Genomic DNA, 19,321 nt, shown 5'->3' on the forward strand with positions numbered 1-19,321 from the left:
AAAGAGATGATCTCTTGATTCAATTGCACTTTGGCAGAAAGCACACGTTGGGTTTGCGCCAACGTTCCAGGTCATCATTCTATCTCCAGTTGCCAATCTATTTTGGATTGCTAGCCAATGAAGGAAAGCATGTTTCGGAATGTGATGTTTGAACCAGACTCCTCTCCACCATTGAACCTGTTGATCCTTTTTTCGAATGAGTTCCCAAGTCTGTTTAGTCTTGAAAACGGCTCCATATTGTCCTTCGCTCTGTTTCCAAAGAGCAGTATCAGTGTCTCCCGTGAGCTGCAAGCTTTGATCCTCACAAATCTTCTCAACTTCATTAAAAATATCAACTCTGTGTCGTCGCTTCCTACGATTTCGCAATGCTCCTGCCACAGTTGAATTCAATGGTATTCCCATATCTATACAGCCGTGTGAGCCAAACAACTCATGTAATCTACCCATGCTAGACCAAGAGTCGAACCAGAAAGAAGTATTATTCCCATCACCTATTTTCATCATGTGGAAGTCTTTTGCTTTGTCACGAAGCTTCACTAATTTGCGCCACATCCAAGAGCCTTTTGTAGTAGTATCTTTGATAGACCAGAACGAGATGTTTTTGAACAGATTCATCTTAGTCCACTTAGCCCATAGAGATTCTTGAGAGGAGACTGTCCGCCAGATAAGCTTCAGACAGCATACCTGATTAACTTCCTTCAAAGACCGGATCCCTAAGCCCCCATCGCACTTTCTTCTACATATAATCTCCCAAGCTACTTTAGCTTTCCTTGTGTTCAGAGTAGGTCCAGACCAGAGAAAGGCTGCACAAATGCTATTTATTTCCTTGATGCATGCTCCTGGCAGAACAAAACCGGCCATCCAGAAATTGACAATACTGAGAAGAACCGATCTAATAAGCTGAAGCCTACCCGCCAGTGATAAGAAACGGTTTGTCCAATGATTTATACGGTTTCTTATCTTGTTGATGAGAATACCATAATCATCTTTCCCCATCCGCCGAGTTAGCAAAGGTAGACCCAAGTAACGTACTGGTAGCGTTCCAGAGGCGAAATCAAAACGCTGATCCAGCTGAGTAGTTTCAGTAGCAGACATCCCCGCATAGTATATTGTAGTTTTCTCCATACTGATTTTCAGACCCGATATCCTTCCAAAGTAATCAAACACGTCCAAAATACTTTCGATGGATCTGGCTCTACCATCAGTGAAAACCATTATATCATCAGCAAAGCTTAGGTGAGTTAACCCAAGATTCTTGCACCTCGGATGATACCCCATGCTATTGTCATTGGCCGATTTATCTAGCAGCTTCGTTAGAACATTCATACAGATGACGAAGAGGTAAGGCGACAGAGCACAACCTTGTCGTAGGCCTCGCGCACTCTGAAAATAACCAGCAAGTTCACCATTAACTTGGACAGAGAATGATGCCGTTGTTATACATCTAGAGATCCAGTGTATGAACATTGGCGGGAAATCCATAGCTTCCAAGGTTGTGAGTAGAAAACTCCATTGCACCGAGTCAAAAGCTTTGGAGATATCAATCTTTATAGCACATCTGGAAGATACCGTATCTTTGTGATAGTCTTTCACCAGTTCTGTAGCAAGCAGTAGATTCTCAATGAGTAGCCTACCTTGCACAAAAGCGGACTGATTTAACTCAATGAAGTCTGGTAGAGTGATCTTTAGTCTATTAGCTATGATTTTGGAGATGACTTTGTAAATGACATTGCAGCATGATATAGGTCTATAATCCTTCATCTCACGAGCAGATGTTGTCTTCGGTATCAAGGCCAGAAGCGTTGTATTTATTCCCTTCGGTAAGAAACCTGTCGCGAAGAAGGACTGAATCGAGATAATGAACTCATGCCCTATAATAGACCAGGCTGCTTTGAAGAACTCAACCGTGTATCCGTCTGGCCCTGGTGATTTATCACTTGGCATACTGAACAACACTTTTGTGATCTCCTCTGCTGTTACCTCTTTTGTAAGATTCTGCTGAACAATCTCTGAACATCTATATGGCAGTAGATCACGGAGCTTGCTCACATCTACAGCCTCAAAATCTGACGGTATGTGTTGAAGAAACTCTTTGAAAAATCCCTCAGCCTCTTCCTTTATTTCCTCTGGTCGCTTTATGATCCTACCATCTCTGCATTTTATTTCCTTGATCGAGTTGTGGGTGTCTCTCGTTGTTGCTGCCCGATGAAAAACTTTATTATTTTTATCTCCCACCTTCAACCAGTGCAACTTGGATTTTTGCTTAAGAAAACCTTCTTCCAATTTAGCGACGTGTTCCCACCGTGTGTAAGCACTCTTCTCTCTATCCAAGTTTCCTTGCGTTGGGTTTCTAATAGTCTCTTCCTGGCACGAACATAGATTCTCGTACGCTTCTTTAGCTTTCACCGAGAGATTGCCCATTTTTTCCTTCGCTAGAACTCTGATTTTTGGCTTAAGAGCTTTCAATTTCTTTGAGAAGCGAAACAGAGAAGAGGTTGACAAGAAAATAGGCTCTGTGCTTTGCCAGTGATCCTCCATGAGCGGCTTGAAACCTTCAAGTTCTGCAACTGCGTTAACAAACTTGAATGGTCTTTTTGGCCGACTAAGTGCTGAGCTTAGCTGAAACCGACAGCGTAAGTGATCCGAGCAACCTCCACCTTCGAATACACTATATGATTGAGGGTATAAACCAAGCCAGTGGTCGTTGATCAAGACACGATCAAGTTTCTTCGATATAAGACCTTCTTCTCTTTTATTTGTCCATGTGAACTGAGGGCCATGTGCAGCTAAATCCAGCAGATTGCAATAATGAGTTGCATCCTGGAAATCATGCATTCCTTGAGAGACTGTACTTCTCACGCCATACATCGAGTGTTCTTCAGCGTCTAGAATTTCGTTAAAATCCCCAGTGATTATCCAAGCCTTTTGACGAATAATCGGTGAGTCCTGGTGAGCTTTCAGATCACTCCATAATTCTCTCCTTTCCAACTCTGTGTTAAACGCGTAGACACATGTGTAGAAAAATTCTTCAGTGTCTTCGTCTAGAGCAACTGAGACTGTGATCATTTGAGCAGTCTTGTAAAATGGTGTAATTCGAACCTCCGGTCTCCACACTAACCAAATCCGGCCTAGTGGATTAAATTCGTAGTTGGACATCAAATTCCAGTCTTTGAAGACTGTATCTGAGATCCGGTGACTTCTTCCTTCTTTTACTCTTGTTTCTAACAATGCTCCAAACTGAAACCCTTGATCATGAACCCACTTCTTCACTACTGAATGTTTGACTGATTGGTTGAATCCTCTAACATTCCAGAAGAAACCTGACATATTAGTTCTTTTTGTGGTTACGTTTTTTACCTGCTGCACTAGGAAGTCCTTCCTTTGTGTTTAAGGCAGCCAGTTTCTTTGATGACTTGAGTTGAGTTCTTGATACCCGGGGAATAGATGGTCGAAGTGGGCGCTCACCTTGCTCTGACTTCCCTGCTTTCACTACATGCTGATTCGGTAATTCTGCAGTTTCAGTTTCATCTCCTGAAACCTCATCTGATACCGCCTCTAAGACCTCTTCTGAGACATCCGCAGGTACCTCTAAAATTTCACCCTCTTCTCTTTCAGTATTTTCTGTTCCCTGCTTCTCCTCCTCTGTTTCATCCTGCCCCTCATGTGCATCAGTATTCCCCTCCTCTAATAGCACTGCAAAACGGGATGGCGAGATCACATTGGTGTGTTGTACTACTGGCTTGTTTCCAAGCCGGCCATGCTTAGATGGAGATACATCCTTCCAGAGTCCTTCAGTAGTAGCCTCCATTACTGCAGCAGGTGTTTCAGTTTCTACCACTGCAACCATATCTTTCACTTTTTTGAGGTTGTTCTCATTCTCTGATACAACTTCCTCTTCCCTTTCTTTCTCTGTGATCTCTTTCACAGTTTCCTGAATGTTTTCCTTGCTCATCCTCTTCTCAGACGCAACACTTTCTCCCACAGTAGCATTCTGCCTTGTCAAAATTTTAATCTTCGATTTGCAAGCCTTATGTGTGTGTCCCCATTTAGAACAGATACTACACTTATCAGGGAGCCAGGGGTAGACGAACTCAACCTCTGCATCAACACCTAGCTGTGATTTGAATCGGTGTGATTTAGGCAACTCCTTTGTCATATCCGCTTCCACAAACACTTTTGCTTCTTCAAAACTTGTGCAGAGTACAGTATCCGGGTGCAACCTCTTGGGCTTACCAACCGCACTTGCAATGAAACCAAGTCCCTTCCATGAGAACATTCTATGAGGAACATTCTTCATTGTAATCCACATTGGTACGACTTTAATCTCTTCTTCCTCTTCTTCTTCTTCAACTACCGGTGACCATTTTGTTAAGACCATTGGAATATTAGCAATGTTCCACATTCCTCTGCGTAAAATTCTTTTCCTTGTAGCTAAATCCTTGATCCGGAATTTGACTGTTACTTCATTGACTGGAAAAACATCAATCTTAATAGATTGATTTCCCAATGGCCAAATCTTATTCACGATGACGTGAATCTTTGCTACGCGCGGGGCAGGAGCTAGGAACCGCCCTTCTAATAGATCATCCCACAGAGGGACTGAATCTTGTATCACCTCATCTGGTACTTGCACAACTTCCTTTCCCCCCACCATCTCCATGTCTAAGACATGCTCAGAGAGAGATGGTCCGTTTGTCACAATATTTTCTTCTATATGTTAAAGATATAAAACTAATTCATGTAAAATATCATATAAAACCTAGTAAATTTTTTTTTTTTTTACCCTCACTCACAATATTTTTTAGATCCACCACTGATTACACAGTTCAGTGGGAACAACTTCTGCAACTTCTTTTAGATCAAAACAGAGACAAAACTGCAATATTTCTGGTGAGATATGTGTTTAAAGCTACTTTGTATGCTTTATATGCTTTATGGAGGGAGCTAAACCAGAGTAAACATGGTGAAAAACCGAGGACAGCAGGACAACTGACCCAAAGAGTGGACAAAAACGTGCGTAATAGGCTCTCTTCCATAGGTAACCAGGTGTATACTGGAGGCTTAGCCATCTGGTTTGCAACACGTACGATATCTACAATTGATCTTTTGAAAAATTCAACCCCAATGTAACACAAAGTGCAAAAAAGTTTTTTTTGTTTGAATTAACTTAAATTTATTTCAAAAAAAAATTGTGGAATGAGTTGATTATATACTGTGAGTAATCCATCTGAATATATTTTACACATTGGTGTATTATAAATTTTATGTAGATATTATGTTTAACTGTATCTTTAGTAAGAAAATTGACTATTGTTAACTGAAGAGGAATTACAAAGAAAGTAAATTACAGTAGTCTAACTGTTGAAATATTCACCATGATATTTGAAAATAGATTAATTGTCAGTTATGAATATCTAATATACGTCTTAATAAGAACTCCACATAGGTGTGTGCATCACCATATAAACAATTATATTTCTATACTCAGGGAAGAAGTGGAATGTCAGCAAGTGAGTCACCCGCCATGATGATCCATAGCTTGGTGTGTTGGAGGTAAGAACCATAGTATTCAGTAATGTATGGGAAATGGCATTGTTACAATACAGAAATTTCGTGGGGTTAATAAGACAACGTGAACACCACAATCTTGCATAGCTAATAATTGACAACCTTGCATTGCTAATAATTACCAAAACATTTACCTTCTTTTTTTGTCACGAAAACCAAAACATTTACCTTTTTTTTTTGAAACACAACTTCCATTAAAACATAAAACTTCGGATTACACTTTGAAGAAGAGACAATCCTAAAACTAGAAGCACAACAATAAAAAGAGAACAATACAACATAACTGATAGATTTAGAGAAACCTCTAGGATAAATAGACAGCGAATTCAGAGAACAACCCGAATGCGTCATAGTAAAAGAAGCCTTCACGGCATGGTTGGACAGCAGGAAAATAGTCACCTTATATTGTGACGTTGACATCGACATCCAATCCGCACCTCGGGACCTCGTCGAAACGAATCCCGCTGCATCTTCAGGTCCCGAACGGACCGCTCCACAAGATAGCAAGACGGTTATAGATATGGATGGACACTTCCATTTATATATTTGTGAAGATAAGTACGGTTGTTATGATAAGTACATATCTTATAGTTAGATAAGGTCAAATCTCATGTCGAGATTGTGTGACGACGTTGTATATAAACACAGCCATTGGCTTTCTAATAAGATAAGCAATTTAGAGTACACAAATCTACAGAAAGCACATCCTATCAGAAGAACCACTCTGTTCTTGCCAGGGGAAAGAGCCAACCTTGAGAGCAGAAGACCTAAGATAACATAGAACCTCATAAATACATTGAGGTACGAGCATTTTCAAGGGCATGGTGGTCAAAGGCCATGTACGTGCCCATGTGGAGAAAGAATCAGTTTTGAGGATAGTGGAACATGTGAACAGGTGCATGGATGTGAGAATCACGTCTTCGGTTTTGAGTTCTTGTAAAGAGTTTCTTGAAGAAAAAAACACAAGTGTTGTAAGTTTATTGAGATATTAATTATTTTTTTTAATTGGAACTCTATTCTCACAGAGCATATACTAAGACATATTTTATTTTGATGGTTGAAAGATTTTAAAGAAAAGGCAGACTCTGCTAGACTCGACTCAAATCCCAAACTTAATATTCCATATTTTGAGGTGGACAAAAGTAAGGGGCCTTGATTCTTTGAGCATAACTTATTATGGAAGAATCAGTAAGCTTGAAAAATGCCACCTCCCTGACATCCAAGATATAGACTTTGTTAGGACTCACCCCAGGAAAAGAGCTTGCACGGACACAGAATGCTTCAGACTTTGAGATGAAAATGGTGAGATCTCCAATGTCTTGAGTGTACACTGCATTTCCATCGTCGTCTACCTTGAACACCATTACACCTTTTGTTTTCAATTTGGTAACTTTTACTTTCAAACTGGTACCGTCAACGGTCTGTCTGAATAACTTGACCAAAAAAGTTTCACCAGTGGATCGAGATTCCACCAAGTGTTCGCTCGTGAAACAGGAATACATAGTCTCACGTTCAGCTTTGCTCAGCTCGGGAAGGTTGTGATATCGCAACTCCTGAAACTTGGGTGTGTGCTCTGTCTTCGCAGAGATCCCATGATCCAATGAGCTGGCCTCCGGCTCCAGGTATGCGAAACATGTTATGTTTCTTGGAAAACATGACACTGGCGAAGAAGAAGCTAGGGTTGTCGATTTTGATGTTGAACCACTCGGGGTTGGTTTGAGAAGCGGGTCTGCAAAAGCTGAGTTGGGGTCCCAAGAACTTGACAGCCACGACACAATCGTCTTCCTCTGGAGATGGTGAGGAAAAGGACACGTTGGTGATGATTTGGGTTTGGCAATGAGGCAAAGTTACAAGAGGAGGCAGCAAGATGCGTTTTGGATTTGCATTAGATGCAACGGGGTTTAGATCATCATGGAGACGCAGAGTGCCTACGTCATGCATCAAAGAGGCTACCCAGCCATGAGAGGACCCGATCGTAGTTACCGCTGCATCGTTATACACCAACTCGACAGGCGCCTTTTCTATCAACTCAGTACACAGACCTCTCTCCAGCGTGAGTGGCGTTCATCTTTTCACTGCCGCAACCGTCTAGGCTATGGACCATCAGCCATCTCAGCTCCCAAAGTCGTCGATCTTAGCTCCAATTGCAGAGGATCTCAAGCCGTGATTTATCCTTCATCAGGTGACAAGCCTAGAAACATTAGTAGACAGGTTTAAGATTAGTAGACCAGTTTCTTATCAATGTTATGATCTGTTTTTTTTTTTTTAATTATCTATTTGTTTTGGATGATGTGACTCTGGTAATCGAGTTCTGTTTGTGCAAGCTTCTTTTATTGATATGTCAAATTTTCAATAGAAATGTGTTTGGCATATTTTTCAATTTTTATTGATATGTAATCTTCTTGGATATTGTTTTTCCAATTTTTCAAGTTTTCAATAGAAATGTGTGTTGACTCTGGTAATAGGCCGTACCTTTCTGCCTATGTAATCTTCTTGGATATTGTTTTTCCAGGAGATTGCAGCAGCGACAAGAGAAGAAGAGTTTTCCTTGGGTTCTGAAATGAGAAGAGATGATTCGCTAGGCTTTGCAAAGTCATTGGACCCAATAGCTTGGAGTTCCATACAGATGAGAGGAAGTGAAACCTACTGCATCTGGTTTCCACCTGAAACCAATTCAAGAATTTTGAGATTGCTGTTGCATTAGCTTCCTAATTATAACAACAGAATGAGAGTTATCGTCTATCGTTTGTGTTTACAAAGAACGGTGCATAACTCGCCACACTGCAACAAAGGAAGCGTGAAAAATGTTTTGCTAATTTGGTGATTTAAGTTTTGGTCAAAAAGCTTGGATAGACCAAAAAAAGGCCGGAGAAACATGTTCTTTTCAAGACCAATGAGAAATGCTTCTTCTGCAAGAGCAACAAGAAGGCTTCCTGTGCCAGCAGCCTCTTCTCCAAACACACCATATTCTCTGACAAAAACATGTACACAAAGTTACACGAGTAAGCAAAAGAGTGAAAACGCATAAAAGCTTCATTCGGTCTCATCTCGGAGTTATGTTTTGTATGATCTATGTTATAATCAAGTGCTTTTTTTTTAACATTCTTTCTCTTTAGTTTTTACTCGGCCTGATAAACAATTTGAGTTACACATAATTGCAATTTGGTCCTATCTCTTTTGTTTCTTCTTCAATTCAGTCTCACTAACCAAAGGAAAACTCCATCCGTGTATACGTTAAAACACATATGAACTAAAAACATCATCATAAAGGAACTAAAAAAATACTAAAATTCATTAAAAATTATTACATCACTTGAAATTAACTTATACCAACGAGCTTATCAAAATTCCAAATGATTTTATATTTTTTGAGTGTCTTAAAAATAAAAGAACATATCAAACGTCAAGTCAAATGAATATTATATCCCCTTATCACTTAAAATTTTCTAAAAGACAAACATTATTAGTATACATCTATTCTATTAATTCTTCAATATGTCCAATTGATTAAAGGTTGTGTCCAACATAAAATATAATGCATCTAAATAATTATCTAGATATATTATGTAATTACCTTTATTAAAAAAATTGTAACTTCCACGTTGGTTTCCTAAATCTGTAACTTCCACCTATATGTTACGTAATATGCGGTTATTTTTTTTCTTTTGGGATCCATCAGAATAAATTCAGTTCCAGTAATTATTATTATTCATAAAATAATTTTGTAATGCTTCTAAGATGTATGCATGTTTTATAAAGTCACCCTTTAATTCCAAAATATTAGTGGTTCACTACTTATTACAAAACTGTGGACAACCTTACGTAGTTCAATAAATAAAAATTATATCATTTGGAAACAATAATATTGATACTTTACATTAATAAATATTATGTCCACTATAAAAATTAATGGAAATGAACTGTGGTTTAGTTAACATAATATAATACAATTTAGATTCTGATCAACATTTCAAAGAGTGAGTATATTTTTTGTTTTACATTTTCTAGAAATTCAATTTTTATATTTGTATCTTTTTAATCATATTTGTGTAGAATATTTTTCTTAACTGATTAGTAAAAAGTTTTAATAATTTTATAAAATAGCTGGACTATTAATAGGTCATTTTTCTAATTTAATAATATAGTTTATAAATATATCAGTATTAAAAAGTAATTTTTAAAAATTTAGAAATTTTTAAAATTTAAATTATTTATATTTCATTTCACATAAAATATAATTTAAACATTTTCTACAACAAATTAGAGTTACGCTATATAATTCAAATACAACTAGATTCTGATCCGCTCTTAAAATGGCGGGTATATTTTTTGTTTTATATTTAAAAAAAAAATATTTGTGTGTTTTAATCGTATCTGTGTTTTTTGTATAATATTTCTTCTAAATAGTTAATAGTTTTTAATCTATTTTATTAAATAGTTGGACCACACCTATATCAATAGGTCATGTTCATGTTTTAAGATCCGCGGGTATAAGTTCTGTTATGTTTGGTATAGGTCAATAGGTCATGTTCATATGTTCACCTATACCAAAAGGAGATAAAAATACTTATGTTGGACATGACTTTTATCAATTAATAATTATCTAAATATCTAACTAAAACATTGAAATTAAATTTTAAATTTATAAAAAATAACAATTTAAATAAAATTGAATTATATCAATCACCTATAGGTTCAACATGCACCCGCTGGTTTTAACGGTTTTTGTGGGTTTTATCAAAAAATTAGTTGATGAATATCTCTTGAAATCCAAACCGGATTACATATTGAATCACTAGATCTATAGATTTGAAAACATATCCTAATTTTCCTGTTTCAAAATAGACAAAATCTTTACGAATTTACATAATTTTTGTAAAATTATTAATGAAATTTACATCATAAAATATATGGTGCTTTCAAGTGTGGGTCGAAAAATTGTTTATGTTATTAATATTTGAACACAAATATTTTAAGTTGTTGATATTGTAATATTTATTATTAATAAATTAAGAAGTTTAATTATATGATGAGATTTTGGTTTAAGTCTATTCAGAATTCAAATTTTTGTTTCAATTCATATTTTTTGGGTTTTAGTTTGGGTTTGACTATCCGTTTAAATCATATAAAATTCTATAAACTAAAATATATAAATTTCAAATTAAAAATAAAAAAGAAAAATCACATATAAATTTTGTAATACATGAACAAGTATCTAAATTTAACATAAAATTACTTATGTTTAAATCTTTGGTTAAAAACCCAATAAATGTGACATATTGGATCCATCTATATATTTCATTTATTTAAAAGACTATTATATCAAATTAAATTAGTAACAAACACAAATATGATTATAAAATAAATCAAATACAAACAAATAATTTTTCAAAAAAAAGATTAAAACAAAAAATATACCCGCCCTTTGAAGGGCGGGTCAAAATCTAGTATCTATTAAAAATGTAAACCAAAACACAAATCATAAAATCATACAAAAATAAAAAATCTAAAAAACAAATAAAGTATATCCCGTCCGTAGGGCGGGTCTCTTCTAGTAAATATATAAAGATTGGAAATATTCAAATGATGAAGAACAAAATACGGTTACCTGAGGAATAAAATGCGGTTAAACATTAATGTAGAGATAATTACGTTACCTGAGGGATATCAGATGCTATGAAATTTCAAATGTCATTAATAGAATGTTGGACTTCAGAGATCTCAATATTCATTGAAGGACCATCAACCATGTCGTCCAGATTAACCAAACAGCCACATTATAGCTGAAACTAATATAGACAAATAAAAAACTGAGTTAGTCCTTTATCAACTAATTAGGCTTAATTGTAACAAAATAAACAAATAATAATTTTAAATAGTGTCTTTTTCGAAAGCCGATAACAGAATCTAAATCATAATTCAAATAGAATTTAGTCCCAAAAGATGGCGACAAACAAATTACACCTTCATATGTTTTGACCAAAACACTTGTCATGATAAGAACAATATTATTATTTTCCACAGCACGATATTTATTTTCAAATAGTTCTTGCTTGTTCAGCCTATAGTGTTGCTTGTATTTCAGTTTCATTGTTTAAGATAGATTATTTGTATAAGAGAAGTTTAAAAAGGTGATCGAAGTTGATTAATAGAATTGGATCAGAAATATACCTTCATAACAGTAAAGTTAATTAAACCGAAATGTCCACCCCTACTTTCTGGTCAACATGCCAATTTTTATTCTGATCAAGGCTACGCCAATTTTATTTATATAAAATAGATCTTCATATCTTCAATCAATTCAAAATGCTAGTCTAACTAGAAGCTATTTGGCGCCTTTCCTCAATGTATATATCCTTTTGTCATTAAATATTGTATTAGTATCATGTTCTGATTTTTAAATTTTATATTTAAAAAATAATTCCATCATATAATATAAACTTACCACATAATTTTCTACTTTAAAATATTCAAAATTTTGGGCTTAGATTGGCATTTTTCTTATAATGTTACTATAAACACGTTCTTAACGAATCGAGAATAAAGAATAATATGTTGCGAAAACTGCGTCAAAATTTTCACTTTGATCCTTTGTGCTTCAAACTTTAAAAGGTTGGTTTGAACTTTGACCCAAAAAAAAATGAGATAATTTTCATAATTTTATTCATATCTATTGCTAATAATAAATCATTCATTCTATTAAAAAAATGAGATAATTTTCATAATTGTACTCAGACGGTATGAGTATGTGGTAGTATGTATTTTCTTAACAATATTTTGCAACAACTTTGAACTATTTTATGATGTATGAATTTGCATGATGGAACCATGATGTAATTTTCTTTCTAATTTGGATTTGTTTTTAGTTAATTATTTTTATTTTCATTTTATATGCATAATAAATTTTTAAAATTAAAAAAAAAAATCATTTATATTAATGTATATTATAAATATGTAAATAAAAATAATATTTCTAAAAATTTTGTAAGTGAAATATATCATTTGTTGAAATTGATATATATTTAAAATCGTTTATGCACAAGTGATAATAAAATTTTGAATAGGTAACTGTAAATTATTCAATTGTTAAAATCATAATTTTAGGGGGGGGGGGGGTAATCTAATATGATGATGTTCTGACATTTTTATTTATTTGTTTGTGGTGTTTAAACTATACCTAAAATCATATATTGGTTATGATTGATTTAAAAATACTGAACTATTATTAGATTAAAAGACAATTCAACATTAAAAATTTAATAAATAATTTTTCCACAGATCTCTTTCGGGTCTTTTGTGAATATAATGTGTATACTAAGATACACACACATATATATATATATATATATATATATATATATATTGGATAAATAATTTTGGGAGAATATTGAAAATTGTGATCGGAAAGATTTGTGTTTTCTTTTTTTTCCTTCGGTTTGACCGTTACGACAAGGTGGCTAATTGACTGGCAGCTTTTGTATTTAATCAAAAGAAACTTATTTCAAAAATGGTTAAATGTGTATTCATAAAATTCCTTATGTCTCTATATATATATATATATATATTGAATAAATAATTTAAAGAGGAAATGTAAAGTACAGAGAAAAGCATACGTCCTTTCTATTCTTCTCTGCTGCACAATTCAAAGAAACAGAATCCCCATACTTTCTATTGCCGTATTGAATCTTTAAAAAAAATTAAACTTAGTTTCACTATATAGGACATTTATGGTATATTCAAACTAAATTAAGCTAAATATGAGGAGGCAGTCTTGCTAGCTCCCTAAAGTGAAAGCTTTTCTGAAAGAGATTCATTGGGGTTGTGAGAATAGTTAAGAGAAAACCATTCTTTAACAAAAAAAAAAAGTTAAGAGAAAACCAATAAACTTTTTTTATGAATATACATATAAAAAATATTTTTGAAAATAAAGAAAAAACAATAACATAACTCATATATAAATAATTATAGAATGTACTATGTAGGGTGAAAGGAGACAGAGAAGAAAAGAAAACGTATCCTCTCCTCTCGTCTTCTCTGCTGCAGAAGTCAAATAACAGAGTTCCCATATGCTTACAAGATTCTATTGCCATATTGAATCTTAATTTTAGTTTTAACCTTAGTTTTCACCTCATAGACATTTATGGTATACGTTCTTTTCCCTCTCTATTCAAACTCAATAAATAAAAGCTAATATGAGGAGGGAGTCGTGCTCCATCTCTCTAACTCAAAAATCTTTCCTTGAATTTCAAAATGAACAGTGTAATTCAGAGTTCAGTGATTCTTTCAGGCTCATGCCATTTTGGTGGTTTGGGAAGAAGAGGCTTCTCTCAAGTGAGAATGGTTAAGAAACCTTTCTCACTTGAAGCTCAAACTTTGGTCCTCAACAAAGCAGAGAAAAACAAACACTCAAAGGTAGTTAGCTGCTGCAAGAATGATGATGGTGATGAAGAAGCTGTTGTGCTTGAGTGGGCATCCAAACACTGGTCACTTTTAATCATTCTGTTGACAGTGGTGAAGATGGTGAGAGAAGAAGAAGATGAAGAAGCTGCTGCTGAGCTTGAGTGGCCATCCAAAAGCTGGTTCCTATTAAACCTTGTGTTGATAGCTGCTCAGATGATTAGAGAAGAAGAAGAATTTGAAGCTGAGTTTGAGGCATTGCTTAGAGAAGAAGAAGCTCAGGGAGGATCAGAGGAAGAAGAATTGGCTGAAGCCATGGAATCTTTTGACAGATTCAAAGATGTCATGAAGACTAAAATTCCAAAAAAAAAAGAAGATAGAAAGGGGTTTTCTCTTTATGACGACGGAAAGTATATGAGAGGCTTGGGATACCACGCAGCCAAAGTCATTCCAAACTACACGCCAGAAAGGGGTTTTGGATCTGATGACAAAGTTGTCTATGTTAGTTTCTCTGGCTTTGTTTCCACGGGAAGGGCATACCTCATTGAATTCTTAGACCATGCTTTGGTACTTAGATGGGTCAAGGAAAAGGGTGGTGTGAGGAAGGAGCTTGCGAGGACTCATTACGTTGACTTAGTGGCAGAAGTTGACAACGAGACGGTGACGATTCTCGGCGGCGGGGAGACGAGCTCCGACAGCGAGTAGAAGGCGGAGTAGTAGTATTTTATCGTATGTTTTAATTATCAGCATTTAATGATGTTTTATCGGATGTTTTTATTTATCAGCATTTAATGCTGTATTATCGGATGTTTTAATTATCAGCATTGCTGTTTTATCGGATGTTTTAGTTATTAATGTTGTTTTATGTCAGATTGATAAGAGTCAGAACCGGAATCAAATGTTGTGTCTTAAACAGTAATAGTCTAAACAGACCTTTATTTGGCCAAGTTTGTATCTGTTATGCTTGTGTCTAGACTCGATTTTGTTGCTTCGTTATGAGTGGTGAGGATGTTAATCTGAATTCTAGTTGAAATCCTCAATACTATCCTGTGCGGTCTATATCCAGTTTGATCATTCCGTTTACCACCTTGCTACGGGTTGACCACATTGGAGCTTGATGTTTTTGTTGCATGCTTTATCAATTGTGGAGCTAGAAGGGATCTTGAAGAAACGTACTATCCGGAGTTTCGTTATAAAAACAGACTTTCAGAGTCATGACCCTGATGTATATTATGATGATTCATTACTCTGTTTTTTAACACTCGCAATATGTGCTAATACGTATGTATGTCTGTAGAAAGACAGATTCTTGTCTGAACTTTGAGAAAGAGAAAAAAATGAAACTTTGTTAGGTTCTGTGGATCAAATAGTGAGTGACTATGATACTTTTGATGGTAACTGGATGATCTTTTCTTGTGTCAATAAAACAATCTTTTTTCTTGTTTTCTTCTGGTTGGGTCTTAAATCTTGTATATATGTTGGTGTTTTGTTTCAGTGTCTGGACTTTCTGCACAAAGCCAAGTCTCTGTGGGGATGGGTTTGCTCGCTGGCTCAACCGTTATGCTTCTCAATGTAATCTGGCGAATTTCCACTATCGAGGCTTTCAGTCTTAAAGGTTACCAGAAAGTTGCTTATGTCTATTAACTATCACTTATTCTTCATTGTAGGATGATAACTAATAGGTCTTCCAACCGTGGATCCAAAGGAGACGGCTTGCTTTTGCAAAATACTAGCATGTTATATCAGGAATACTTAAGCACTTGAAACAACATGCTTTGGGAAAGCTAAGGTCAGCCTGATGAACATGTCATTCGAATGTAAGTCAAATGGAGAGAGCAAATTTTGTTTTAGCACCTTATTCGGTTTCACCATGTTCCATAAAGCTATCTGTTTATTAGGTGGTTTGAGACAAATGATGCTAACAAGGACGGGGACTTACTTATCAGCAGCTGATCTTAAGGCGCTTTTCAACCTGGAGACTTTACAAGAGAAAGAGGGGACCATTCATTCTTTAGAGCTGACAACCATGTTTACATTTTGGTTCCATCATTTTCTTATATTTTGATATCTTTATAATTGATGAGTTGATGCAGAACCAGAAGAATTGGCTGAAGCTATGGAATCTTTTGACAGATTCAAAGATGTCATGAAGACTAAAACAAACAGCAATAGACTAAACCAAGACCCCAACAACCTCCTTCACCCTTCTCAAAAGCATAGTATTTGTTAAAAGAAGGAAGACACATTATTGATACTAGTCACTCAATATATCTTTTTGCTCTTTTTCATTAAATTTTCCTTCATCTTTGGTACAAACCCATCATTCTAAATCCTGAATTCCACAAAAGCAACACATGCAAGACTCTGTCCAACGAAAATGACTCTTCTTCATGAATGTGGCTAAAATAAGTGATTAAGAAAACACGAGCAGTTACTGTTTCAAATTCTCAAGTATTAGCAATGGCAATGAACCTAAAACCTAAATAACAAATGTATTAACATTTCGATGTAAAACCTTATTGGGTTTGGCAGAAGAAAAGAAAAAGAAAAAAGAGTAATATTTCTTGAGTAAATCATTAAACCAACATGGGAATAAAGGACAAAAGCTTGAGATTTTAGCTTCAGGTGGGGGGTTAAAGGGGAGGTTTCCAACACAAACAAAAGAGTAAGAAATTACAAATTTATTTAAGGGGAGGTTTAGATAATATATTTGTGTTTTTTTTTTTTTTTCATAGCTATAGGAGCAAATTTCCCTTTATTTATTTAATACAAGAACATATAATATGCTACACAAAACAAAACCTGACTATTGGCCATAACCTGTCTGAAACGACGACGTCGTTGTAGCGGGGGAAGTAAACACAAACCCTCCTCCTCCACTTGCGGCTGAATCAGCAGCTCCGCCAGTCACGTCAACAGTCAATGATTCTGTTGCGACTGGTCCCAGCTCGCCGTCGATGATACAACCACTAATGGATTGCTCTGGCTCTGGCCGGAGAACAGAGCATGCTCTGTTTGATCAGCGAAAGGAGGACCATTTTGGAAGGAGTGAAGCGAGAGACGAAGATCTTGAATTTGTGCACTGGCTCGTGACGACGGTGGTTGATGATAATGCGGCGTTAAAACAGGCGCCGGAAGAAATCTCGCTTGATGATGATGATGCTCTGTTTCTTCACCGGAACCACCGCAAATTCCCCTCGCCGGCGGAGGAATTAAAGTTTTGGATTTGTATTGGCGGGGTCATCAATGGCGGATTTAGCTTTCTTGATCAACGGTTTTGCTTTGCTCGAGTCTATCTTGAACACCGTAGAACTGAACCGCTGTAGGAGCTGAGAGCAGAGAGCCTCACGCGCCGGTCTCGTGGTCCTTTGGCTATACAAACTTTGCTGTGTCTGTCTTTCTTTTTCCTGTTGATCGGACAATATGACCTCCTTCAACCTCCACGATCTCGCCGCAACCACTGTGCTCCAACGCCGATGGGTGTATCATCCCGACAGGAGAAGGCGATGGGAGTCTGTTATATACTTCTTCATCGGCTATTGTTGGAACATATATCTAGCAGGCCCGTTATTCTTGGCCATTTTTTTTTACAAAACTATTTAGGCCACAACTCATTTTTTGTTGAGAACTTTATGAGAAAATTACATTCAAAGACACAGTTTGAGTTTTCAATATCTTAAAAGGACACATTGTTACTTGACACACTTTCTATCTGTATGTTTTACCTATATAATCCTGAACTAACTAGAAGAACTATTAACTTTATCTCTAACTATTAACATTATCAACTATTTCTTTTCTAAAACAAATAACCCTCTCTCTTCAAAATATCTAAATCCAGAAAAGTCTCACAAATCAGATCTTAATTTATTTCTCCCTTTCGACATCGTTTTCCACATGAGAGGTAAGAGAAATCGAACCTTAATCCATAATCTATTTTTCCCTTTCGGCATTTTCTCGATCTGAAATTGAATCCTAATCTCCTTTCTCCCTTTTGAAATATTTTCGATCTCTATTTCTCAATCAGACAACTTTTTGTGTTCTCTACAGCCGCCTGTTCTTTTCCGCTTGTTTGTTTCGCGCTGCGACAGTTTCAGTGGCGAACTCCGGTGAGTAAAGGACGATGCGACAACGAGCTCTCGTGAAGTGGAAGAGGAAGACGGCGCCATCATCTTTCAAACATTCCGGCAACTTCTGAGCTTAAGATTTTATGGATAACTGCATCTAACATATCTGTGTGAGGTGTACACTCTGTTCGTATGTATTTTGTGGACTGAAAATCTGTAGATGTCGATGTCGGAGATATGTGAGGTGCGGATGACTGCTGTGGACAGAGGATAGGTGGATGTGATCGGTGTGGCCGACAGTTGTGTGGATGTGATGGCTGTGGACATGAAAGTTGGGCAAGTCAAGTGTGCACTGGTCAGATAAGAGGTGGTCAGATTATATATGGATAACAATGAAGATCCTGCAACACTACCTCCACCCAGACCAAAGCCTACAAGATCGATGGTGAGCTCCATTGAGGAAGACGGCGCCATCATCTTTCAAACATTGCGGCAACTTCTGAGCTTAAGATTTTATGGATAACCGCATCTAACATATCTGTGTGAAGTGTACACTCTGTTCGTGTGGATTTTGTGGACTGAGAATCTGTAGATGTCGATGTCGAAGATATGTGAGGTGCGGATATGACTGCTGTGGACAGAAGATAGGTGGATGTGATCGGTGTGGCCGACAGTTGTGTGGATGTGATGGTTGTGGACATGAAAGTTGGGCGAGTCAAGTGTGCAGTGGTCAAATAAGAGGTGGTCAGATGATATATGGATAACAATGAAGATCCTGCACACATCTTCCATGTTCTGGGTATTTACGAGATTCATATAAGATGATAGTTTTTACATTTAGTACATATTTGTATTTCTTTTCGTATGATACAATTAGATTTTGTTTAGATATTTTTTCTTAGAAACTATTAGAAAGATCTATTAGTGAAAGGATTAAAGCCGTTAAACTAAATTAACAAAACTTTAAACATGTAACTCCATATTATACAAGAATCACTTGGAAGCCACTCCCCCATCATTAGCCAATATGCCACACAACACTACCTCCACCCAGACCAAAGCCTTCAAGATCACATTGGCACTGCTGCCAACATCGGCATCCGACCACCCACTGACCACAACACTCCCGACCACAACAACACTCCCCTAACCACGAGAGTCCCATCCACAACACATCCGACCACCCGAACACCATCCTAAAAGGCTTGCATATCCCCAACCATTAGATCTTATGTCTATAAACAGATCTAACGCCCCAAAACAACTCTCGTTCTCTCATATACATACTT

General features: G+C 36.3%; 1 protein-coding gene and 2 pseudogenes across 2 annotated transcripts; 1 reads left to right on the forward strand and 2 right to left on the reverse strand.

Moving 5' to 3' along the window:
- Positions 1-6,258: 6,258 nt before the first annotated feature.
- Positions 6,259-8,190, reverse strand: LOC108845443 (uncharacterized; annotated as a pseudogene).
- A 5,689-nt stretch (positions 8,191-13,879) lies between these two features.
- Positions 13,880-16,481, forward strand: LOC130509539 (uncharacterized). Of its 2 annotated transcripts, XR_008943544.1 has the most exons (4): positions 13,880-15,359; positions 15,461-15,537; positions 15,633-15,782; positions 15,864-16,481. XR_008943544.1 is itself a non-coding variant. In XM_057005678.1 (3 exons), exon 1 carries the CDS (start codon positions 13,906-13,908, stop codon positions 14,668-14,670), a length of 765 nt encoding a protein of 254 aa, XP_056861658.1. In that variant the 5' UTR covers positions 13,880-13,905; the 3' UTR covers positions 14,671-15,359; positions 15,461-15,537; positions 15,633-16,481. The 2 variants fall into 2 exon arrangements, 1 of the variants encoding a protein (XP_056861658.1); XM_057005678.1 differs by having other exon boundaries at positions 15,633-16,481.
- Positions 16,482-16,705: 224 nt separating this feature from the next.
- Positions 16,706-17,592, reverse strand: LOC108846489 (transcription factor TCP3-like; annotated as a pseudogene).
- Positions 17,593-19,321: the final 1,729 nt, after the last annotated feature.

The sequence above is a fragment of the Raphanus sativus genome, chromosome 3 (assembly GCF_000801105.2).
Source record: "Raphanus sativus cultivar WK10039 chromosome 3, ASM80110v3, whole genome shotgun sequence".
NCBI classification, from domain to species: Eukaryota; Viridiplantae; Streptophyta; class Magnoliopsida; order Brassicales; family Brassicaceae; genus Raphanus; species Raphanus sativus.

Coding starts and splice junctions, on each gene's coding strand:
- LOC130509539 (XM_057005678.1), top strand. CDS start 13,906: ATGGTTAAGAAACCTTTCTCACTTGAAGCTCAAACTTTGGTCCTCAAC.